This window comes from Chiloscyllium plagiosum, unplaced genomic scaffold (genome assembly GCF_037043375.1).
Source record: "Chiloscyllium plagiosum isolate Xiang-an unplaced genomic scaffold, Cpla_swu_hap1 HiC_scaffold_31, whole genome shotgun sequence".
Taxonomy (NCBI): domain Eukaryota; kingdom Metazoa; phylum Chordata; class Chondrichthyes; order Orectolobiformes; family Hemiscylliidae; genus Chiloscyllium; species Chiloscyllium plagiosum.
The window spans coordinates 14,171,599-14,197,910 of NW_028270169.1; the positions used below are offsets into that span (position 1 = coordinate 14,171,599).

Here is a 26,312-nt window from a genome sequence, read left to right on the forward strand (position 1 = left end):
ATCTAATCTAATCTAAAAACTGTGAGGGATGGGACCCCGAAAAAGCCAACATTAATTATTCATCTTGGTTGAATGCTTCATCAAACAATTGCTCTTAATTACAAATGAAATTGGTACAAGCCAATGCAATTAGTTTGAGACTACTTAGACTATACACCAACACCCAGCTACACAGTCAATTCTAAAAGCAAAATTAAACAAAGTTTGCTTCACAATGTAAAAACAGCTCTACATGCATGAAAGTTTCACAGAAATTAGACAATGATTTAAAATTTATGGCATAAAAATTAGTAACACTGTACGAGTTAGGGCAATAAGTGGGAAAGGGGTTATTCCTCTTGTTATCTCCCAATTAAACAATTGCTATAGCTTTACTTAAAGTATAAACACCCACCTTGGTATGAGAGAAACCTGATCTCAGTACTTGCCAAACAAATCATGGGACTTAAAACTCTTATTGTCTTTTGGTGAAAGACCTTGCTCCTATGTTCAACTAGTTGGCAAAGTCAAATCTACAGTCTGAAATATGGCAGGAGCAAGGATTCATTATTGCAAGGTTTAGATTTGTTAAGTGTGAGCATATTCTGTACAGTGCTGCTCACACTTGCCTCAGCAACATTTCCAATATATCCATAGCTGAACAAACTGTGAAAGACACAATCTGTTACCCAAAATCTGCCTACTTCATCAAAATTGATCTCTTATAACTCACCTCTATGGATGTAAATGAAGAAGTTAATTCTAGAAAGGGGTTGCATGTTTCTGAGATTAGATTCCCTCCATTGTTGAAACAGGCCCTTTGGCCCAACCAGTCCACACCAACCCTCCGAACAGCAACCCACCCAGACCTATTTCCCTCTGACGAATGCACCCAACACTATGGACAATTCAGCATGGCCAATTCACCTGACCTGCACATCTTTGGACTGTGGGAGGAAACCGGAGCACCTGGAGGAAACCCACGCAGACATAAGGAGAATGTGCAAACTCCACACAGACAGGTACCCGAGGTTGGAATTGAATCTGGGACCCTGGTGCTGTGAGGCAGCAGTGCTAACCACTGAGCCACCATGCTGCCCGATTAGTTTTCTTTTCTTGTTTGGTGCAATAAGTCATTATTTTAGTCAAAGTTGGATTTTCTTTTTGCATTTTTGGTTATAAAATTTTTGATTTGTCACTCTTACCTCCATTATTTCTAACAAAGCTTCAGTTACTGTTTCTAGGGAGGAAAGAGCGAAGGTCTCCCTCTCGTAGGATCCAGGAGAGAAGGACCGATCCCGATAGCTGGATCGGAAAGCAATCACAGCAGCTGATTTGACTTTACTAATTCCAAAGAGAAGATAGAACTTGGGCAAGGAAAACTCAGTTAGACTGAGCCGCAGCACTTGTTTAGTCTCTTCTGTTAGCAAAAGAAGAAAGAAGTTAGTTTTCAAAATCTAAACTTAAAAATCACAACACCAGATTATAGTCCAACTGGTTTATTTGGAAGTACTAGCTTTCAGAGAGCTGCTCATTCATCAGCTTGACACACCTGAACAGGTTGATGAAAAAATATCTATAACCTTGAAGAGGGAAGGGAGATTGGTAATGGGAAGGTAGCTTTCAGGGACAGAAGGCTGACAGATGGAGTCTTTGTTCCTATTATAACAGATTTCAAAAAACATTTAACATACACTCAGAACATTCCGTTCAGCTTCATGCACACTGTAATTTCCCAATTTATGAATTTGCTGCTGTTAATGGTTTATTAATAGAAGAATGGAACCCAACTTCCTTTTTAACCAAGCAAAGACATGTCATCCTCAGTGGTAGCACACTTGCCTCCAAGTCAGGAAGTTTTGTTCAACTGCATTCGAGATCTCAGTACATAACCTTTATTACAGTTATTTTAGTGGGGCACTGTACTGTTAGCAGTACCACCTTTTGGTGGAGACATTAAAACAAAGGCTCATTTGCACTCAAGTGTGTAGAAAGCTAGAGCCTGTTTAGTCTTTAAATTCAATAAAATTAAACTCAATTTAAATCAGTCATAAAATAGGAGGTGCGGGCTGGAAAGTAGAGTTGAGGTGGATTAGCCATCAATGGCAGAGTTGATTCAAACAGTCAAGGCTCAACAACACCTGCTCCTGTTTTTAATGTTTTGCAATCTAACTTCATTGTGTTCCATACATTAACAAAACAAACAAGAAATAAAAACAGTCCTGAAAATTTTAGCTCGCTAAACATCAATACCTTTTTTTTTAAGAAAAGTATTTCTGCTTTTCATTCTTGAATTCAACATGAAGGTTCCAGGTTCTTCTTTTGCATTCTCCCATCAAAGGCAACAGTTTTGCTGCACTCCCACAGAATTGATATTCATAACTCAATTATGTTAGATCATCTTGCAAATCTTTAAAATTCAGCCAATGTCACCAACTTAACTCTTTTTGCCCTTGTATCATGTTGTTTACTTCACATGAAAGAATCTTTATGTATTATAAATGCAAGGTGTAGAAGCAAGCAGACACTTACTTTCAATTTTCAAATATAGATCAGTGTATAATAGTAGGTAGAAATTTAATCTGTCACACTGGAATTAAGTTCAACAGTATTAAAGAAGACAATCCTAATATTTTGGGGAACTCCAAATATTAAGCCTGCTCCTCCTAAAATAAATAACTTTCAATCAAAAACTAACTGTACTCATCATAATTATTGTGCAAGATGGTTCATGAACAGGAAAATGAAATTTGAAACTTCTGTAACTGTTGGGCAAGTTCTTAAGTACTGCTGAAACACCCTCAACATTCAGGCTGACTCAACGAACAAGTCACAGGAAGCTGAGAGCTGCATTGTATCCATGGAGATCCATTTGTAAAAGTCAGAAAACTTTGCATCATCTCAATATTGTATCAGACTTGTACATTTTGATTGTTAACAGGAAGTGCAATATTGACAGAAAGGCATATTTCCCAGAATTGTCATCCTTACTCAATAACAAAAGCATTTGTATTGATTTATTAGCACCTTAACATCAAAAAATGTCCCAGGAAGTTTCTTATAGGTTTAATCAAAATCCGAATCCTTTGCGGAAGGAAACAATAGTAAAATTGATGATCAAATACTCAAAACAAGTGGGCAAAAAAAAGAGCCTCTCCAAGGAGTAAATGGAAATGACGGGATACAATGTAGTAAGGAAAGAAATTTAGAGAAGTGGGCCTAGGCAGCAAATAAATAGTTATGAACAATGGAGTCGACAGTGTGGCGCTGGAAAAGCACAACAGGTCAGGCAGCATCCAAAGAACAGGAGAATTGACATTTCGGGCATATGCCCTTCATCAGGAATGAGGCTTGTGGGCCGAGCGGCTGAGAGATGAATGGGAGCGGGTTGGGGTTGAGGGGAGGTAGCTGGGAAATTGATAGGTGGATAAAGGTGAGGGAGAAGATGATAGGTCAGTGGGGGCAGTAATGAGGCGGGTGGTGCCGAGTCGGAGGCTTGGGACTGGGATAATATGGGAGGAGGGGAAATGAGGAAGCCGTTGAAATCCACATTTATCCTGTGTGCCGGATTCCAAAGGTGGAATATGAGGTGTTCCTCCTCCAGGCGTCAGGTAGTAATGGTTTGGCGGTCGAGACAGCGCAGGACCTGCCTGTCCTTGACGGAATGGGAGGGGAAGTAGAAGTGTTCAGCCACGGGGCGGTGAGGTTGGTGCGTGTGGGAGTCCTAGAGGTGTTCTCCTAAATGATCCGCAAGAAGGCGTCCTGTCTCCCCAATGTAGAGGAGACTTCCTCCTTATGAGTGATGGAGTGAAGACAAGAAATGTACCCCCAGAAAAATCTAAGTCTTAGCCCAAGGGGGAAAGAGTGTGGTACAGTTGGAGGTGGTTATAGAGATAGAGAGGGACAAGATCATGAAGTTTAAACACAATGAAGAATTTTAGCCTGGAGATACTGGATAAACAGAACTGGGCGACAGGTACGCTGATGGAATACAGTGCCAGTGGGTACAGGCAGAGTTTAGTTGACAGGCTAAGGAAGTTGGAAGTCAGAAGTTAGAAGAACATTGCAACAGTCAAGTCTGGATGCAACAAAGAACTGATGATTTCAGCAGCAAATGAGATGATCTAAAAGCAGAGGCAGGTAACATTAAACACAACACAAGATTGTCTCAATGATGAATGGAAACAGTAACTCACAACTCCTTGAACAAAATAAAATGAAGCATTTGTTTTTTTGGGGGACAGAAAAAGCCTGAAACTGCAAAAATCTACATGTCTGTAATGAATACTAATCCAAAGTTCATAAGTGAGAGAACTGCAAGATACTTTAATTGACACATCACACAACAAACATGGAAAGTCGCACTACCAGAGCTTACCACTGAAGTTGAGTTGGGAACAAGTGCAGAGTGAATGAATAATGTTGATAACTAAGCCATGGGTGGAAGCCCGAAGGGACAGAGGCCCTGTGGCTACTAATAAAGTAACCACATGGAAGAGGTAGGGGAGATGTGCAGCCACATCGAGCGAATTGTTGAAAGACAACATCAACATGTAACGGGCTAGGATGGCAATATCATCCCACATCAGGTGCTGTTCCAGAGTGGGAGTTGGCGAGAGGCAGGTCTTATCAATTATTTTGCACATTCTTCCAATCACCTGCAGAGAAGGAACAACAATAGAATTGTCACATGCAGCAAAAGATGAACATCTAAAAACACTTATGTAAACCAGTCTGAACAGTCAGTTGGTTAAATAACATCTGCAGCTTAAGTTTTAAGACAAGATAACAAAAATCAAGCAGCTCCAAAGCTGCCAGATTTCCCTTTAATGAAGCCACAGTTCTTTGTACAGAATTCCTAGTTTGCAACAAGTTCAGCTTGATAAAAAATACCATCCTACTGAATTATGAATCCTCCAATTGCTAGAAAGCTTCCATCAAGTCATTTAAATGGAAATTCTTTTTATTAGAGTTTTGACAATGATTGTAAACAAGCAATTTAACAATAGGGAGGTAAGGGCTGGATTTTGTCCTTGGGTCCATCCAGGATTATTTTCCAGTGAAGTACCCCTTTAGAGAACCTTAAAAGAGCAGACTGGAGATCAAACTTGCAACCTCTGGGCTGCTTTAGACATACCTTCCTTAAGTCACTGACTTTCATATCTCCACAGTAGCACACTTTGCTCAAGCAACTGAATCCAAGTCACATTTCAAATGCCAGAGATATTTTCTCTCATACCTTGCTTGAAACAAGTTTCACATTTCCTGATGCCAGGGCTACTGCAGTATCTGCCATGACTTCTGCTTTGATAGAGCCCAAACCACCTGTAGCACTGGTCTTTATGAAACTATCGAGTACAACATCAAGCAGGTCTGTGATCTGCAAGAACAAAGAAGTAAAAAGGTAAAGAAATGTACCAAAGCATGTTAAGCCAGAACAGCTGGAAACAAGTAGGATTTGTAAATCCAAGAAATTTACTTGGCTATAAACATAGTTTTCTGCATCTTTTCTTGCTCACACTGATTTAAATTGTCAGATTACAGTCATTAAGTCTGGCAGCATTTTATTAGATATGGCCTTGATACCTGACCGAGGCTGCCCCAGATCTTTGCTTGGATAGAAGGGTACATTTGCTTCTCGTTAATGGTCATTGTGATCAATTTATCCAGGATGGCAGTAACCCGTTGACGCTTGGCGTCATCATTGTGCTTGCAGAAGCGAACCAGGTTTGATAACCAGGGCGTCATGTATTCCAGGCAAAGATGTTTCAATTCAATACCTACAATGAAAGAAAGCTTGTTAAATATGAAACCATGTGCATCAATCATTTTGTTCATGGGTAGCTTTAAGGAAAATAAACACATTTGGATGATACGTCAAACAATTCCACTTGTGCCAAGAATTATGCATACAAGCAAATTAAGATTAGCAGACAGGTTTACTGCGTGATGTAGTCATGCATGCTGGAAACCACATGTTCGTACATAGATTTTTTGCCAACTGAAAAAACTCCGCACCAGTTTTCAACTGAACAAAATCTTTGGGGACAGCCAATCCCTGTGCATTCTGCATGTCAATGCTCTGACCAAAGGAGACTTGCCTGGCTTGAATGTAAACAAAAGCTCGGCAGTTAAATCTTGCCTGGTACACGCTCCATGCAACACCTGTACCAGAACCCATTTGCCACTAAGCAGCACCTTTTTTTTCATGCAGCATATACTGCTGTTCCCCTTGAAATTTGATATCTTTATGATTCTGCCCTGATGAGTGCAAGATGAAAAGCTTGGACAGCATCTCTTTTCGCTGGCATCATTTTACTGACATTTTGCTTTGTAACCGTGTCAGCAGCAAGGTTACTTTTTCCAGCTAAGTTATATGGGGTCTCTCAGTCATTAATATCTAGCACTTAGAATTTAGTTCCTGCACATTTTGCCGTGCGAGAGAGAGAATAAGTCACAAGCTTCAGCCTTGCTGAATACTTAAAGTGTAAAGCCCCTGCTCTAACTTTTCTCCTTACACATTTGTAAAGCTCCAAGAGTGGAACGTGGCAACAATGCCAGTTCAAACTGCTCAGTCTTACAAGTACTGTGCCCTCTTGCTAATCTCTACATTCAAATACTCTCCCATTCTGAACATTGTCACAAACAGATGAGTTACGTTAAAATAAGACTATTACACATTTTTGCAAAATTTAACCAGAACCTGGCTAAAATCTATTTTATGAAATCTTTTTGTTTTGATGTTTAAATATTAGCTGCTCTCCTCCTATATAGCTTTCCATATTAGTATTTGAAGGTTATCCATTAATCTGCCTCACACAGGATGCAGTTCTCTTGCCAAAGAACATTTCCACCACCTTTCAGAGACTAGCAGCCTCACTCATGGGGAGGGAATGACAAATTATGTCAACAGGATTGCTCAGTGGTATGATACCCCAGTCCTGCACCACCTGCTTCACCAAGATGAAAAATGAATATATTTGAAGTCTCAGCACTCAGTTCCAATGGCACACTCCAATAGCAGATTTAAGGTGATTAGTAAAAGGATTAGAGAAGAAACGGGGAGAAACATCTTCATCCAGAGGGTGGTGAGAGAGAGAGTGAAAAAAATGGAGGATTACATTTTTGGGTGGGGGAGGAGAAGAGGTCTGATTATGTGTACGGTTTTATGCAGCTGAACATATAACATTTCTTGGATATTTCACCTGAGAAAATTCTTGGATATCATTCAATTCACAATTAGCTGGACTAGTTGGAAATCCACATTTCCACTTGGAAACTTCTGTTCTAGTTCATCTACTTTTACTTTGTTCATTCATGCATTTCAACAATGAGGGCATCACTGGATAGGCCAGCACTTACTGCCTATTCCCTGGTAGTGAGCTACCTTCTTGAATCGTTGCAATCCATTTGCTGAAGAGACACCAACAGTGCCATGTGGGAAGGAGTTTCAGGATTTTGAGCCCATTTCATGAAAGGAACAGACATACAGTTACAAGTTAGGATAACTGGCTTGGAGGAAAACTTGCAGCTGGTGGTGTTCCCATTTACCTGCCGCTCATTTCCTTCCAGATAGTGTGTTTGGGAGGTGCTGTCCGAGGACCCTTGGTGAATTTCAGCAGCACATCATGTAGATGGTACATATGACTGCTATGGTATGTTGACAATGGAGGGAGTGAACACTGTGCATACGGTGCTAATCAAGCGGGCTGCTTTGGCCTGAATGGTGTCAAGCTTCATATGTTGCTGCTGCACTCATCGAGGCAATAGAAGACCATCCCATCACACTCCTGAGTTGCCCCTTGTAGATGATAGACAGGTTTTGAGGAGTCAGACTCGCTTTTATAGCCACATTAATTACAAAGCTAGCACATTTCAGTTTCTAAATTTCAATTCAAGTAAACTGTGTCAGTTCAGAATATTTTTTCAAGATGCCAGTTTGGATACAAAGTACAGAGATTCATTTATCATAGATCAATAAAATATCTTGATCAATTCTAATTTCAGTACTTGTGCTACTTTCCCATGGACAAATATTGTTAATTTCTTCAACTCAATCTAATTGCAAACAATTTCTAATCTCTGCTCACATGACTTCCTGATGGACAAAGACTTGGAAAAAACCCTATCCTACTTTTCTGCAAGAATTAAAGAGGATTCTGGCCAAGGAACAGTTTCAAGGAACTTCCACAAGTTAATATACTTTCACATCCCAACTAATTACTCTGACAGTCATTTGGAGAATATTCAAGAGCTGTACTACCAAATGAAGTGCTACCTAAATGGGAGCTGAAAGTATGTTAGACTGTGGAGGGTCCTTGCAGTCATTACCTCTCCAAAATCAGACTTCGTACTTGAGGAAAAGTAGGGCAGATTTTTCCAGGTTTTTGTGAGAAAGTAACATGAGCACAGATTAGAAATCGTTCGCAATTAGGTTCAGAGTTAAGAAATTAACATTTACAGCCTGAAAGGGAGGCAGAACCATCGCATTTATGAAATGTTCAGATGATCACTTTACATGCTATAAAAGACAAGGCGATAGATCAACTATTGAGAAATGGACTAATGGACTAAAACAGATGGATGTTTGATGACCAAAATTGACAAGATGGGCCAAATGGCCTCTTTCCAGGCTGAAAACTTGACAGATACAATATTTGGTACTTGTGCTATTTCACCTTAAATAAGGAAACCATAAAAAAAATACACAAATACAGGAGGTAATACAATGTAAACTACATCATCTAATAGGTGAGTTAGTAAAATAAAAAAGGAGCTCCTGAAAACCAAAATCTAGCCCTTGCACATGTCTCTGAAAGATTCCTAAGGGGGGAGGGGGGGAAACAAAACAAAATTGACCCATGTACCAATCTCCATGCTTCCAAAGTCATGTTTCAAACAAAAGTTTGCTTACTGGATTTGCTGAATCCTGAGATGCATTCTTCAAGGAATTCCAGTGTCAGGTGAGGCTCATTTGCTGCCAAGGTTTTACTGATGGAGACAATGAATAATGTGTTGTTTGCTGGGATGCACAGTCCAGATGTCTCCAGCAACTGACCCTCAATCTTCAGATTGAAGGTACATGTTAAGGCACACAGGAGATTATAGGCAGCAGACCTATGGGTATGCAAAAATAATTAAATGTAAAATTAAAAAATCATAGAGGAATAGAAAGTGGAAGTTGTGAAAAAGATTTTTATAAAAATAAGATTTGATCTCTTTGAAACAGTTGGGAACCACCATTTCTAATGGAAGCTAACTTCAGTCAAAGACACACACTTAATTTGAAGCTGAACAAAGGTTGCGCGGGCTTCTCCACATTGTCTAATTCATTGTGAGCACTCTTCGTTCTCCCCTCCTCCTCCTCTTCTCACTGGCTGACACTGCAGATTCCTTCTAAAAGCATCCTCCGAGGAAACTTGCTGCACCGTACTCAGAAACATACAGGTATTCACTATGTGAAAAAGTCTGACTGGTTGGGATGATGTGGACAGCTATATAGAAAGATGTGAATCATGTTGTTAAGGTATGCACTGAAAACCTGTAAATAAGAACTGTAAATATGTTAGAACTAGAATAAATTCTCATTTGTTTTAAACTACATACATTGTAGACAAGTAGCTATTGTACAGGCTATAACATACCCATGACTGCCTCTCTTGGGGGTAAGGATTACTTTTTTCTTTTTAAAGCACCTACAAGGTCATTGTCCAAACTACACAACAGAGACTTAAAAAATGTAATCAATTGATTAAAATCTTGGTAACTCCCTTCTGAACAGCATTAAGCTCATACTTACCTCTCTGGGTGCAGGAGCTCAAGAAGGCAGCTCATCTCAATATCACATTGAATTAGATATTATCACGAGCCCTGGACAAGTCCTATCGCACTGTTGGACAGCCTTAGTAGTGGTACACAGTCAGGAGGGAGTTGACATGGAGGTCCTCAATGCAGTCTACCAGCATCAGGTCACATGGGAAAGTAAACCTCCTGCATTACCACTGCTGTCATCTGGTACATCAGTTCTTTACTATGCTGTAGCACCACTGCTGTTTAAGCTGGCTGAGCTGCGAGGAGTAGTTCTGCCAGACTAGGCTTGCAAAACTGGTATTTTCTTGAGGATGATTACGGATGAGAAATAAATGCTACCCTGGAACTTCCATATCCCATGAACAAATTTTAAAAACCTCCAGAACAGTAGAAATTAATGTCATTATTCTACACAATTATCATCAAGTCTGGTTGCATAATTTTTTAAAAAATGGTAATGTTTGAAAGATCTAAGAATATATTTGCTTATTTAGTTGAATACTGTACAAAAGTTCCACAGGACAATTCTGGAAATTGAAACTGTTAAAGATCTTTATTTGGACGTCATTTATTTCAAAATGAAGATAGATTAATTTGCTTTATAATGAAGTGAAGATTCTGACTGAAATGGCTGTGAGAGAAACATCAACCATGATATCAAGCACCTTGTCTGCTTTGTTTCAACAAGATGACCATGGGTTGTTCAATATCCACTCAAGGACTGTAATGATCCAGCATTACAACCTCCAGTTTTTTACCTCAACAAAAAGAGTTCACTGTAATACTGAAGCTAGTAACTGTTTCAGCAGTTGAGAGTTGATGAAACTTTAATTCTAGAGGTAAAAGGTTACAGTTGATTAGGAATTATTTGTTATTTGGGTTGTGCAGCTCACAAGGGAGATCTTCCTTCAACCTCTGAATAAGGATCATTAGCTAGGATCTTAGTCAAAGACAATTGAAAAACATCTGATTATTTCATTTCTAGGTTCCAAAGGATTCTGTGAAGCTAATTTTCCCCAAACTATGATGGTCACCAAGCATATATTTTTTAAACAAAGTACTAATACAAAATTTTCCACTTCTTAACAAACTTATATGAACAATGCTCCTAAGGCACAGTTTGAAGACAGCAACAGAATTTGTGCCAATCATTTGTCTTGATGATAATTTTGTACTGGAAATGAATCATGGGAATGAAAACATCCAGCATAAAACAATCAAACAATCATTAAAATAGCATGCCCCTGGATAATCAGACTACTTGACAGAGCTTTTCATTTAACAATGAAGCACCACCACCTCTCTGTGTCTATATCAAACATGCTGCATAATCGCAATTACGGGAGGTGAAGGGACAAGTGCTTTTCTTCCAATGTGAACACCATTCATTTTGATTAAATTAATATTTATTGACATTAAAATGCTGAAATAGTTACACTTTGGGGTTGACAGTACCATTTTGTATTGACTATTTCACAAGAAGATGGAACGTTGGTGGAAAACTACAACAGTCTACTCCTACTTGCTATTTTGTTCTGATACCACAAGTGAATTTAGTTAATCTAGAAACAGATACTGACAAATAACAAGATAGGTCATTTCCTGTTAACCCTGATACAACAGAAAGACACATTTGAAAATAAAGATAAACAACGATATTATTCTTCAGAAGCCCAAAGGGTGGAATTAAACCAAACTTCTTTTTTATTTAATATTACTGAAGAGTTTCAAGACTTCTGGAAAAAAAAACAATTAATTTCAATTTTTGTGGACATATCTGAAGTGATAACTTTAAAAGAGGCCATTGAAAGCTTATTGTGGTCATTGGAGATTTTTGAAAAAACAAATTTCCCTGAAGATCACAGATGAATGACAAGTGCTAATCATTTCTGTGTTTTAGACCCTGCTGAAGCATGTTTTTGAATAGTGATTGGTTTGGAAATTCTTGTTTTAGTTAAGACAAAAGCCTACCAAACATTAGCGGAGTTGGAGGAGAGCCTGCGGTGGACGACCTGCCCAGCTCATGCTTCCCATTTCGGCAAAGAAACCCTCTTGTGGAGTTTGCAGTCAAATCTATTTGGTCATTTGCAAGGACAATTGAAAAATATCAAGACTGTACTTCCTGAGCAGCCATGTCTGCAAGGCGTCAGACACAAATATTCACAATTAGTGTCTTAACCACACATGCTAGAAATTCAGAGCATCAAATTCCTACACTCTAGCCTTTTGCTTTCAAGGAAACACACATTTGCAAAATATTTTGATTTTCAGAAAGCCAATCTCTGCAGTGAAATCTTTATTCTCTCTTTCCCTGAAGATTAAGTGTGTGTGGGGGAAGAGAGAGCTTTGTGGATATTTAGAGGGATCAACATTTATACTCCGTTATTACTGATTATGTGTGTTAATCAATGATTGAATCTTTAGTGAATAAGTTTTGTTTTGATATTAAACTAATATTTGTACTTATTGAAGAAATGTGGTTAATATATCTTTTTATTGAAAATCTGAGATATTTGAAGTGTTAAATTCCTCATTTTGACAATGGCTAAAGTATTTTTATTTGATATTGCAATCCATTAAAAGTAGGGCTAGAGCAACAGTGCATTCTTCCAGCCTCAGTCTCAACTGCACCTCTGGATTTAATCCAGCTACTTTAAACTTTTTGAAATTGGTGCCATGCATTTACAGATCTTGATCCTGACATGGACCTTATACATAAAGTGAAAGCACATCGATAAGTTACTCATGTGCCATGGGAAAGCATGTTATTTGTGATCAAGTTTGCTAAATCAAGCACAAAATATAGTTTATATTTCATTTTGTTTTTTCAGTTACTATTTCTTCATTTTTATAATATTAATATTAAATTTTGATTATTTGCTCTTTTTTTCTTCCTAGTTGGGAATACATTCGGCAAGCAATATAAGTGGGATTGCTGATGGGTTTGTAATCCCTGTTGATGGGGCTCTGAAAGAGATTCTTCAGGAGACAGGAAGCTGAAGGTGACAATACTCAAAGTCTCTGTATTTTCTTGGTAAAATTTTCCAACTCTTGCCTCCCCATCAGAACTCACTTCCCATTTCACTTAGCAACCTCACAACAATAAAAATGCATGTAAATGTTTGCATACGATGGCTAGGTTCTCCTGTGGGCAGACCAGAAATAAATCAATTTCCTGATCCACACAACAGAGACATGGGTGGGGTACACTGGTTTGACTAATTACGAAGATACTAATTTGTCAGAACAGAAAACTGCAGGCTGGGTAGGCTTCGTGCAGCACTGAACATTGTTGTTTGATCTTCTCTTAAGGACAATTACAAGACATGGGAACTGGAGAGGAGGAATGACAGAGAACTACTCTTCAAATTTTCCTTTCCAGTCAAGACTGTGACTTATGCACCAGTTCTCAACCAAGTTATCCCTTCATCACAGCTTCATGCAGATAATCCTGAAGGCTGCTTAGTCGATGAAAATGAGCTATTTCAGAATGGAATACTATCCCTAAAAATTTAATGTCAAATTCAAAATACTATCTTAGAATTTCCTGTCACTTAATAGTGCTAAAAAATGAAACATGAGGAGCAAAACAAACATACCGTAAGCTTGGATCTGAGCTCCCAAGATTCAGAAGTGCGATGTTCAGCAGAGTTCCCGGAACATCCTTTGGTCGTATTTTAGTGTGCTGTGGGATAGAGTCTGGTTGTGATAATTCCCAACGTGTCCTTATGTGGATAATAGATTGCACTATTGCCTCACATTCTTGGTGCATGAATGTTAGTGGTGTACCTTGATTGGCAATAGTTAATGTGAACTGACTTTCATCCACAAGGCATATTTCCTCAATTTCTGAAGCATAGTAAATATCATTCAGAAACACAGACTGGCCAAGAACCCGTGTCCGTTCTGCCGATGTTACCTGAACTGCTGTGGATCCCACCTAATTTAAGGGAGAATAGATGCAGATTAAAAAAAAATCAAAGGATTACAAACAATACAATGTTTTCAAATTATTTATTGTCACCAGTATTACTTCTCAATCGTTACAAAAAGCTTGGAAGCCAGCTGTTTACCAAAAATCGCTTTATCATTATAAACACAAATATTAACGGGGGGGGGGGGGTGAGAGAAAAATCTTTCCTCTCTCAGTTAAATATGATAGTCAACTCCCAGACAAGACTGTTTCAAGTGGCATCTGTGCTTGACAAAGTGCTCTAGTGGATACTTGGAGATCTGTGGAGGTTTGTGAGCCTCAGGTACAAGTAACTAAAGGGAATAACAGAAATGTGTAGTCAAAAAGGAAAGGAGAGGGAATGAAATATTCCTGGATGCAAAGTATTCACATAAGTCAGATAAAGAATAAAAGCAGCACAGGTAGCATTGAATCTATTAATGCCACCAATTTGAGGGGCATACACTGGGGAATGAATTCGCTTGGAAATTACAGAAAGAATCTCAGAATGGTTACAAATGGAGAACCTCATTCCTCACATGCATGTGAAGGTCATGGATTAAGTGCTAAATTAGTATTTTCGGTCTTTACCAAGGAAGATGCTGCTTAAGCCCTAACCATTACCATGCACTAGAAATGGTGCATACAGCCATCCTAGCCTGAAAAAAACTGATCTAGTTTGATCTTGGAAGCTATGCAGACTCAGACCTGATTCGTACTTGAAAGGGAGATCACATGGGAATATTAGTTGCAGTAGGCTAGGAGCAGTGCTCCTACCTCTGGGCAGAAAGAGCATCATCTTGATTAGTACATTTCCAACCCAAGGAAGCTGATGTTATCTGATCAAGTTCTGGGGATTGCGATATGTCAAACAGAAGAGGTGTCAAGTATCAGTAGGGGAACATTTAAGGAACAGTGATCACAGCATCATAATGTTTAGGGCTGTTCTGAGAAAATAAAAACTTGGAGTAAAAATACTTCAGAGTTGATAACAAATTTTGGTTCAGGAAAACTGGAATCAAAAGACTATTCTCTTGCAGCTTTGCCTGCCAATGTGCTGCCTTTAAAGAGGCGATGGAAGGTACATAGATAGATATAGCCAGGGTACATTCCCATGAGTGGAAAAGGCATAGCAAGCAAAACCAGAGCTAACTGCATGATGAGACAAAGATGAAGCAAAAAAGGGCTATGGCAGATGTCAAACTGATAATACATTAGCTAGGCTAAATAGAGGAAGTTCCAAGTAGTAAACAGTTCAGAGAGGAACTGAAAAGAGAAATAAGAGAAATAGAATGAGGGGTAACTAGCAGCTAATACAAAGGTAACTCAAAATGTCCAGCAGACTTACAAATAGTAAAAGAGAAGTAATAAAGGGTGGACCAATAAAGATCAAAAAAGGACATCTATGCATGAAAGCAGAAGGTATGGTGGCAGCACTTTTACCTGTTTTAGTTTTAAAACAAAGATGCTGAAGTTTATGTGAAGGGACCCTAGAAGTTAATGGCATTAGGGACTGAGGAATCACTAATCTTCAGGATTAGCTGGAACAATTTCAACAATAGTGAGGGAATCAAGGCAGGAAACTAAAGAAGCATCTTCCAATTCTCCTCGCAAAAGGAGAATTGTCAGTAACTGACTTACTGAAAATGTTAATCCTTCTTCAAAAAAGGATGCATGGAAAAAGCAGTGACTGTGGGCCAATCAACTTCACCTTAGTGATGGGAAAGCCTGAGGAAATGATTGTAAATTTGTCCTAGACTATCACTTGGTCAAGTGTGGATTAAGCACTTTAAGTGTGGATTAAGTGTGGAAGGGCTCATGCCCGAAACATCGATTCCCCTGCTCCGTGGATGCTGCCTGACCTGCTGCGCTTTTCCAGCAACACATTTTCAGCTCTGATCTCCAGCATCTGCAGTCCTCATTTTCTCCAAGTGTGGATTAAGCAAGGAAAACCAGCATAGTCTTGTTAAGGGAAAATTCCATTTGAAAAACTTGGAAGCAGGTCAGACAATGAGGTAAAACAAAGGGGTGATTCAATAATGAGGCAGACTCAATCATTAATTTCAAAGAACAATTAGCTGAATTGGAGAAGCAAATGAAGGAGGAAAATATAGGGCACTGAGGAAAATTAGATAGCAGAGCACAGTAGGATGAGCTGATTTCTTCTTGCAGAAAGCCAGCACAGATGTGACTAGTCAAACAGCCTCCTTCTGGACTGACACAATTCTATGATAACCTTTTTCTCAAAAAAAAGCAATTGATTTAATTCAATATTGCCATTTTCCACAGTGCTATCTCTTCAAATAAAGACAACCCGTAACCTTTGGAACCAGTGGACAGAATTACATCACAACATTATAATCTATCTTTCGAGCAGCATAACCTGGACTTCTGTGGTAGAGATAGTACACTAGTTACATATGCAAGCAAGATTCAAAAATGCAACACATTTGTTATTGAGGATTAGTCTTGTCCAAACTGCTTTGAGCAGCATTATGGAAACTTAATGTCCATCTGTAAAGGCATATGGAATCTCAACTGAACAATTCAACCACTATTTAGTGGTGTGTTAATTGAGATCATTAATTCAGGTCCTGAAATCGTACTTGGAGACAAATTTCTAACTTGGAAATTAGTTTAATCAATTGAAACTTTAACTATTTTTCTGCTTTTATTCTACATAAAGCAAGTTTGATTTTCATTGGTTTGCTTCCATATTCCAGATTTCTATATTCTACTTAGCTACATTACACTCCCACAAATAGGCAATCTAATGTTATTATCTAAGGACATCAAGATCCTTCCATTAGGGAAGGACAATAACTGAAAAGATGATAATTAATTTTAAAAGGAGAGATTTTCTTAAAGTGGTCCTCTGTGTTAAAATAGAAAGAATACTTAACTGAAGTGTAACAATTAATAGTTCTCTCCATATTTGATAAATATATCATTGGCATTTAACTTCTGGGTTTTCCACAAACTCTCTGCTCTACTTAAACAGAACAGCTGTGAACCTCTTGGGCTCCCAAACAACGTGCACTATTTACAAGGCACAACAGGACAGTGATGGAATACTGAATAAATGCAGCACCAAGTCCAGTCCACAACATCCAAACCCCTTTCCAAACTCATTTTACCGCTAGCTAGGAGAGGTCAAGTCGGCAGACACCTGCATTTTTCTTTCCAAACCAGTCATAGAGTCAGAGAGTCATAGAGATGCACAGCACGGAAACAGACCCTTCGGTCCAACCCGTCCATGCCGACCAGATATCCCAACCCAATCTAGTCCCACCTGCCAGCACCCGACCCATATCCCTCCAAACCCTTCCTATTCATATAATCATCCAAATGCCTCTTAAATGTTGCAATTGTACCAGCCTCCACCACATCCTCTGGCAGCTCATTCCATAAATGTACTGGCCTCTGTGTGAAAAAGTGCCCTGTAGGTCTCTTTTATATCTTTCCCCTCTCACCCTAAACCTATGCCCTCTAGTTCTGGACTCCCCGATCCCAGGGAAAAGACTTTGCCTATTTACCCTAACCATGCCCCTCATAATTTTGTAAACCTCAATAAGGTCACCCCTTAGCCTCTGACACTCCAGGAAAAACAGCCCCAGCCTATTCAGCCTCTCCCTATAGCTCAAATCCTCCAACCCTGGCAACATCCTTTTAAGTCTTTTCTGAACCCTTTCAAGTTTCACAACATCTTCCCATAGGAAGGAGACCAGAATTGCATGCAATATCCCAATAGTGGCCGAACCAATGTCCTGTACATGACCTCCCAACTCCTGTACTAATACTCTGACCAATAAAGGAAAGCATACCAAACGCCTTCTTCATTATCCTATCTACCTGCCCAGACTTGGAACTATAATATTGTACTTTCATCGTTGCTGGGTCAAAAATCCGGAATTCCTATCGTGGGAGTAGTTCAGGGTGATGGCTCACTAATAACTTCTCAATTAGGAATGAGTAACAGATGGCTATGCCAATGGACTCCCACATCCCACAAAATAATCTAGCAATACGTGGCAAATTTCTGCAATCTATCATATTTGAGCACAAGACCATGAATTTAGACACACTGGGATAAATCCTACTAAATTGGAAAGCAGATATTAGAATTTTGAAAGAAAAACTTCCTACCTTGATGGAGACTTTTGTGTCCTTATGAGCCAACTTTAGAGCATTGTGAAATACTTTCAGGTCCTCGTCCAGAGCGAGAGTGGCAGCAGGTAGCTTCTGGTGGTCTGGTTCAATATGTTCCACAAGTTTCCCAGGTGAGTCAACGAAGATCAGCTTTTTGCTTCCCTTAAGGCCAGTTAGAAGCCGCTCATGATATTTTGTATATTCTCTGACCCAAGAGTTACAGTTGTAAATATAGACGGCAGCCACATTCTCGTAGGCAGCTCCAGGAAAAACCACAAACCATTTAGAGAGGAAGTCTGTTTTGAAGCGATTGCTAGGTCCTGCATGGGTAAGGTCCACAACAATTTCATATGGCTTGGCATAATATGGCTTCAGAGTTAGTAGCACATGATAAATGAGCAAATCACCATTGATCTGTCCAGTCTTGAATCTGTGTGAGGTAAAATGAAAAGATCAATTACTGTTCATTGCATTGAATTAATTTCAAAGGTGGAAAATAATAAAGTTTACAATTCAAACAGTAATAACAATAAAAGTAAAATAATTCTGTCGCTGATGTAAACTAAAATATGCTGGAATTGCTCCGTAAGTAGGTCCAGCAACATCTGAGAAGCGAGAAACAGAGCTATCTGGCACAGCAGTGTGAAGCTGTTATATTCGACCCTTCCTCATGCTGCCTCACTCTGCTGACCCTCTCAGGTGCCAGCTCCCTCTTTTGACTTTCCTTCCCTGCTTTCCAGTTTGACATTTCCATCTCTCCACCCCTCAGTATATCTTACTCACTGATTTACCCATCTATCTTCACCTGAGCTTCCTCTAGGAGTGAAGACACTGGGTAGGAATGCAGAAAGGGAGGGAATGAAAGAGGCAATGGATGAAGGGAGGGTTGTGAGGGGGAAGCAACAATCAGTGAGGATACATGTTTATTCCACACAAGTACAAAAAAAGCAGTTGACATGTGAGACTATCCAGACTTAAACTGTCAATTATCTTGCCAACTATTAAGTCACCTGAGCTTTTGCACTGATAGTGTTAAGAATTAGGTCAGATCAACTTTTACAGCTAGTTTTGAGTGCACTTCTAAGCAAAGTGCCATGCCACACTGTTTTGATAAATACCTTGACTATTAAATATATATACACAAATACGCAATTTAAAAATTAAACCAATACACAGAATATATGAGCAATTTCTCCATTCAGTGTCATTTGGAGACTTCATGTATAAAAGTGTTTTGAAAACTGCTAAATCAAGATGCTTCATTATCATTAAGCTATATATAGTCTTCAAAGCAGTAAATGGCACCTGTCTTTATTGTACAGTTTGGAGCTCTTTCCTGACAGGGCAATCTACTATAAACTCATTAGGAGATAAAGACAGGAGTGAGCCGTTCAGCACATCAAGCTCCACCATTCAATGAGATCATGACCATTCACTCTTGAACGTGCTCCATGATTGAGTTTTCACAGTTGTCTGGGGTAGGGAATTCCAAAGATTCACCACTCTCAGAATTAAAAAATTCCTCCATACAGGTCTTAACGTAGCTTACTCTTTCCTTGAAGGTTATGATCCCAGTTCTTGACTCATCAACCAGGTAAAACCACATCCATATTTATCCAGTCAGAATTTTCTAAGTCTCAATGAGATTATTCCATTTTTTTTTAAATTCTGAAGGACACGGGTCCAGTCTTGTCTTCTCTTCGAAGAGAAACCTACTTTCTTGTGAACCTCCTTTGTGCTCCCACAATGGCAATGTATCCTTTAGCTAATGAAATCAAAGCTGCACACAATTCTCTTGGTGCAATCTCACTAAGGTTCTATACAACTGCAACAAGATATGTTGACTTTTTCACTCAAATCCTCTTGTGATGAAGGACAATGTACGAGATGGTAACTTTCAGTCAGTCCTGATCAAGGACGCCCACATCATCATCATCAGACACCACTTTTTCTGACCACTTATTATTTCAGGAATATTCTGTCCTGGATGGTTTTCTGCAAGGGTGCTCCAGCTTCCTCCTACTGTCCAAAGATATGCAGACTATGCGAATTAGCCACATTAAAATTGCCCTGTAGTGCCCAAGGTTGTGCAGGCTGGGTGTGTTGGCTAAGGTAAATGCAGGGTTAGGGTGGAGGCACTGGACCAGGATCAGATGCTCATTGGAGGGTTGGTGCAGACTCAATCGCCCAAATGGCCTCTTTCCGCAGTGTAGGGTTCTATGATTCTTTTCCAATCCATGATTCTACCAAAATGGACAGCCTCACACTTATTCATATCGCATTCCATCTGTCATATTGTGAAATAGCATAATTGGACCCAACAACCAAATAATTTATGAAATGAGAGAACAGCGGTGCACCTGCCTACAGTACCTGTTATGATCCCAACTGATGATAAAAATGAGACAACTCAGATACCATAGCCAAAAACAAATTGCTGAAGAAACTCAGGTCTGGCAGCATTTGAAGAGAGATAAACACAGTTAATGTTTCAGTTCCAATGATTCGCGTTCAGAATACTGCTGGACTAGCTGAATTGCTCCAGCAATGTCTTTTTCTCTCTTAGATTTCCAGTATACACACCTCCTTGCTTTTATTTCCGAGGGAAAGATCCACCTTGAGGGACCATAATTTTTGTTTTTATTTTTTGAAAGCCTGGAGGTCAGTCACTGAGTACTGTATATTCAAACAGATCTGCCAACGTATTCAATTAAAACAAGATAAAAAGGTTTACCCCACGGAAAGAAAAAACATGTACTATAATCACAATCTAAAAAGATTATTTAAAACAAAACACTCATTACCAACATCAGAAAGATAGGTTCAATCATTTTATCCTGACAATAACCTGACAGACACACACCCCAGTGAAATGTCAGTACCTGTCTCCATGGCAAAGTTCCTTGCTGAGCTGTTACTGCTATAATTCTGGCAAATTTCTGTGTACTCATTCATTGCTATTCAATTATTATCTCTACAACAGATCTTTTAAACATCAGCTGCTTATGGAGCTCTTTATTACAAATGAACATGGTCCCTCAAACTCATGTCCTCAACAGCCTCCAAGAATGTCTTCCTCTCTGACAAGTGAACAGCTTTCTGCTTCTGGAGATTTCTCCTAAACAACTCAAGACTCTTTACCAGCCATACCCAATTGTGGAAACTACTAACATCAGCTCTGCTGATTGGGCATCTGACTCTTTTTCTCTTTCGGTTGTTAAACCAAGTCAGCAAACATCTGAGGAAGGGTCACTCAATCCAAAACTTTAACACTGGTTTCGCTCCACAGATGCTGCCAGACATAAGCTTTTCCAGCAATTTTTGTTTCTGTTTCTGTTTTGGCAAACTTGTTTTTTTTGTTGGGGTGCGATGGTGCTTGCAAGCCATTTAGCTATCACATGGTTTCTTGGAATTGTGGTTTTAACTCTGTTCAAGATGACTGATCATTTTCAAAAGAAGTCACACCTTCAGAGATATGAAAACTAAAATTCATTTCTCCTCCAATTTACCAACTTAAGTGAGCCTTCACCACATACCCCCCTAGTGACAACCTGCCATCCTGAGAGTGATTCATTTATCCATACTCTCATTTATGTTTATTGACCCGTTCTTAATCCATACTTGTATACACGCAATTCACACACTTATTTTAGTGACTAACTTCCTACACGGGACATTAATTGACTTCTGAAAACTTAAATACTCTAGGATTTTTTAACTATATGACAAGGCACATCCTCAAGAATATTCCAACAGGCTTGTCAAACATAATTTTCATTTTCTAAATCCACGTTGAATCTTCCCAAAGTTTACTATATTTTTCTGAATGTCCAATTACATCCTTTATAGTATATTCTAACATTTTCCCTGCAACAGATCTGTAAGACTTCCTTTTAAACAATGGGAGTTACATTTGCTAATTTCCAGTAACCTTTCCAGAATCTCTAGAATGACAAAAGATAACCATTAATGCATCTACCTTAACTATTACTTTATTCAACATTTTGGGGATAAAGCTCATCTAGTCCAGGAAATTAATAAATCCTTAACCCAGTTAATTTTTCATACTAATTTCTTTTAGCTCTTCAGATAGACAAGTCCCCTGCTTGCCTAGAATTTCTCAGATTGTTCGAGTCTTCTTCTGTGAAAATAGATGCAAAATAATCATTTAGTTTCTTCACCATTTTGATTCGCCACAATAAACATGCTGTCTCCACATGTTAAAGTCCCATACTTATCCTCATTAATCTTTCCCTTTTCAAATACCTGAAAAGGCCACTTTTATGTCTCTCATTGGTCTTATGCATATTCTCTTCACCCATTATGTTTCTTTGTCCTCCTTTGGTGGGTTTTAAATTGCTCCCAGTCCTCAGGTTTTTGCTGGCATCCTTACAAGTCACTTCCTCAGATCTCATGCAAGGTGCAGCACAGTGGCTCAGTGATCAGCACTGCTGCCTCACAGCTCCAGGGACTCTGGTTCGATTCCAGCCTCGGGCAACTGTCTGTGTGGAGTTTGCACATTCTCCCAGTGTCTGCGTGGGTTTCCTCCAGGTGTTCCTATTTCCTCCCACAATCCAAAGATGTGCAAGTTAGGTGCATGCTAAATTCCCATAGTGTTCAGGGATTTGTAGGTTAAGTGCATTAGTCAGGGGGCAATGAAGAGTCATAGGGTTGGGGGATGGGTTTGGGTGGGATGCTCTTTGGAGGACCGGTATGGACTTGCTGTGCCAAAGGCCTATTTCCACACTGTAGGGATTCTATAATTTAATCTTCAACATCTTTCATTAGTCACAGTTGATTCACCTCTCCCCTCAAGTGTTTGTGTCTCAAGGGAACGTATATCTGTTGTAGACCAAGCACTTTACATGGGTCCTCAATTTACGAACATCCAACTTACTAATGCAATTCTATACAGGGACACAATGTTAAAAACCTAACATACAAATATTTCCTGCACTTACCAACAACTCCTTTATATTGTCCCATGTTCGGACTTACTTACAAATCAACTTACAATTGGATTCCAGAACAGAACCCCATTCACAACCTGGAATCTGCTTATATATCTCATTTAAACTTAAAACAAAACTGTTACGTTATGGGCACTCTTGCCCAAATGTTCCATAACAAGATTACTAATTAGTCCTTTCTTTTGACATCATACTAAATCTAAAATAGCCTGGTCCCAAGTTGATTTTTTAAAATACTGCCGACAGAAAACCAGCTTGGACTCCAAGAATTCATTCTTTGCAGTATTACTGGTCATCAGGTTTTACCCGTCCATCTGCAAACTGATTTTTAAAAAAATGATATTAACAATATTACGTGTTGCTCTAATTCCCTGATATATACTGTGCCTAACATTGCTCTATTCTTATCCTATCAAGCATATTGTTTCTGCCTTACTGTTTCTTCATTGCACCAAACTGATACTTGATCTTTTGATCCAAGATCCTCTCAAACTAAGGTATTGATCTTATCCCTCATTCAGTGTGGTACTCTTCTTCCTTTTCCTTTTTAATCTATCATTCCTAAGTGACAAATAGCCTTGGATGCTCATTTGTCAACCTTGGTCATCCAGTAGCTGCGTTTATGCAACTGCAATAAAATCATATCCATTTACCTTCAAATCCCACCAACCTTTTCATAAATGGTATATAAATATTCATTGTAAACAAATGTCAGTCAGTCAGTTTAATTTATTTCAATAAAACAGTTTTAGAGTCATAGAGATGTACAGCATGGAAACAGACCTTTCGGTCCAACCCGTCTATGCCGACCAGATATCCCAACCCAATCTAGTCCCACCTGCCAGCACCCGGCCTATATCCCTACAAACCCTTCCTATTCATGTACCCATCCAAATGCCTCTTAAATGTTGCAATTGTACCAGCCTCCACCACTTCCTCTGGCAGCTCATTCCATACACGTACCACCCTCTGTCTGAAAACATTGCCCATTAGGTCCCTTTTATATCTTTCCCCTCTCAACCTAAACCTATGCCCTCTAGTTCTGGACTCCCCCACCCCAGGGAAAAGACCGTGTTTATTTACTCTATCCATGCCACTCTCAATTTTTAAAACCTCGAGAAGGTTGCTTTGTGATTTTAAAAAAAAGTGCACATGGGACTGAGAATCTGTCTGGGTTGCTTTCCTTCAGAGGACTAGAGCATTTTTCCAGCACATAATCAGGATGACTTAACTCAAGGAAATTTGTGCCCTGGTTTTTCACCAAGTCACCTGACTTAAGCCCACTTTTCTGCTTAAACTTCACACCTTTTTAATCACCCTCTTAAGAAGCTAACACATTATAAATGCTTTTAATAGCTGTTTGTCATATTTCTTAGCAGACAGCCATTTTTCTAACATTCCCTTTTATGCTTGTTTAAAGGTTATGCACTTACAAGTCTTTACATAGTAAGGCAGCATGGATTTTCACCCTGGGCCACAGCAGAACAGATGTCATGCTGCTGTTATGTAATTTGAATGTTACTTGTAATCCAAAGGGCCAGACTATTTCTTCACAGCTAAGTATAAACTTAAACACAACAGTTAGAAGAATTGAAATTCAATTAATTAGATTAGATTAGATTAGATTACAGTGTGGAAACAGGCCCTTCGGCCCAACAAGTCCACACCGACCCGCCAAAGCGAAACCCACCCATACCCCTACACCCACCCGTTACCTAACACTATGGGCAATTTAGTATGGCCAATTCACCTGACCTGCACATCTTTGTCACTGTGGGAGGAAACCGGAGCACCCGGAGGAAACCCACGCAGACACGGGGAGAACGTGCAAACTCCACACAGTCAGTCGCCTGAGTCGGGAATTGAACCCGGGTCTCTGGCGCTGTGAGGCAGCAGTGCTAACCACTGTGCCACCGTGCCGCCCACTACCACCGTGCCGCCCACACGGTGCAATTAGTTGTTTGATTATATAGTAATCAAGTATTGCTGAAAGAGACTTTTCATCTTGAACTCATCAGGATAATTCACAATAATATCATTTAAGTGGAAAACTAATATTTGTACTGTATGAAAGTAAAGTGTTTTGATAGAGCATTGCCATGTAGAATAGAGCAGTTAATGATGAATGAGCCTACTGCCTTGCTTTATTTAAATTTTAAAGCAGTTACATTGACTCTGATTGGACAAGGTATTGCCTTGAAATCACTGAACTGCTGTCATCTACTTTGAGTTGCAATATGGTCTGTGTATAATGTCTGCAAAGAACAAGCCCTGTGTTTTAAGATATACAGCTTCCTGTACACCAAATGCATCTCACTATGAGCCCAACTAACAATTCAAAGTTGAAGCAATCACATCTAATTTTGGACACTGTCACACATTTTGTAAAACCAGGCTGACTGCTAATGGTGAATAATATAGATTTGTTTATGATTAGCAGTCTCCAGATCATTTGGTCAATATGCCTGACAAGACTGGCAATGAAATTCACGCAAAAAATTTACTCATTTACGAGATAAGCAGAACATCTGTTTTGCTTAACAGCAGTATCCTATTAATGACAAACAACAATCAACTTCCCTGGTTTAAAATGTAAACTAAGCCTGATAGTTAGCTGACAATCATCATTAACTGGTCCATTCTTCATAACAACATCCTTGCCAGAGTTTACTGACAAGGTAAAAACAATGACTGCAGATGCTGTGCTCTTCCAGCACCATTGATCCAGAGTTTACTGACAATCCAACCAGCACAGTGCTCTCTCAATATCCATGCTAGATTCAACCTTCAATTGATATTCTTGTGAAGTGATGTGATGAGCACAATTTTAAAAAACACTTCAACAAAATGCATCTTTTTGCAGCAATACCCCAAAGTCTATCCACCATCTACAAGGCACAAGTGAGGAATGTGATGGAATACGTCCCATTGCCTGGATGGGTGCCGCAAAAACACTGGTCAGGCAGCATCAAAAGAGCAAGAAAATCAATGTTTCATCAGGAATAATTTTGACTCTAATCTTCAGCATCTGCAGTACCCACTTCCGCCTGGATGAGTGCAGCTTCAACATCACTCAAAAAGCTTGACACCATCCAGGACAAAGCAACCTGCCTGATTGGCACCACATATACAAACATTCAATCCCATCACCACCAGCATTCAGTAGCAGCAGTATATACTAGCTCCAAGATGCACTGCAGAAATTCACCAAAGATCCTTACACTGCGCCTTCCAAACCCACGACCACTTCCACCTGGAAGGACAAGGGCAGCAGATACATGGGAAGATACCACCACCTGCAATTTCCCCTCCAAGCCACTCACTACCCTGACTGTTTCTTCACAGTTATTGGGTCAAAATCCTGGAATTGCCTTCGTACCGGCATTGTGGGTCAACCCACAGCAAATGGAGTGTAGCGATTCAAGAAGGCAGCTCACCATCACTTTCTCGAG

The 26,312-nt window shown here is 39.4% G+C and overlaps 1 protein-coding gene across 8 annotated transcripts in view; it reads right to left on the reverse strand.

Annotated features, from left to right (window-relative positions):
• nf1a (neurofibromin 1a) overlaps positions 1-26,312 on the reverse strand; it is a 334,390-nt gene that overhangs the window by 58,453 nt on the left and 249,625 nt on the right. For all 8 annotated transcript variants that reach the window (XM_043718254.2, XM_043718251.2, XM_087977264.1 and 5 more), the window contains 7 exons: positions 17,888-18,320; positions 13,389-13,729; positions 8,894-9,096; positions 5,566-5,759; positions 5,219-5,359; positions 4,358-4,637; positions 1,185-1,399 (listed from right to left, as the gene is read on the reverse strand). In XM_043718254.2, the coding sequence (XP_043574189.1) occupies positions 1,185-1,399; positions 4,358-4,637; positions 5,219-5,359; positions 5,566-5,759; positions 8,894-9,096; positions 13,389-13,729; positions 17,888-18,320 (1,807 nt within the window). The remainder of the gene's footprint in view (positions 1-1,184; positions 1,400-4,357; positions 4,638-5,218; positions 5,360-5,565; positions 5,760-8,893; positions 9,097-13,388; positions 13,730-17,887; positions 18,321-26,312) is intronic.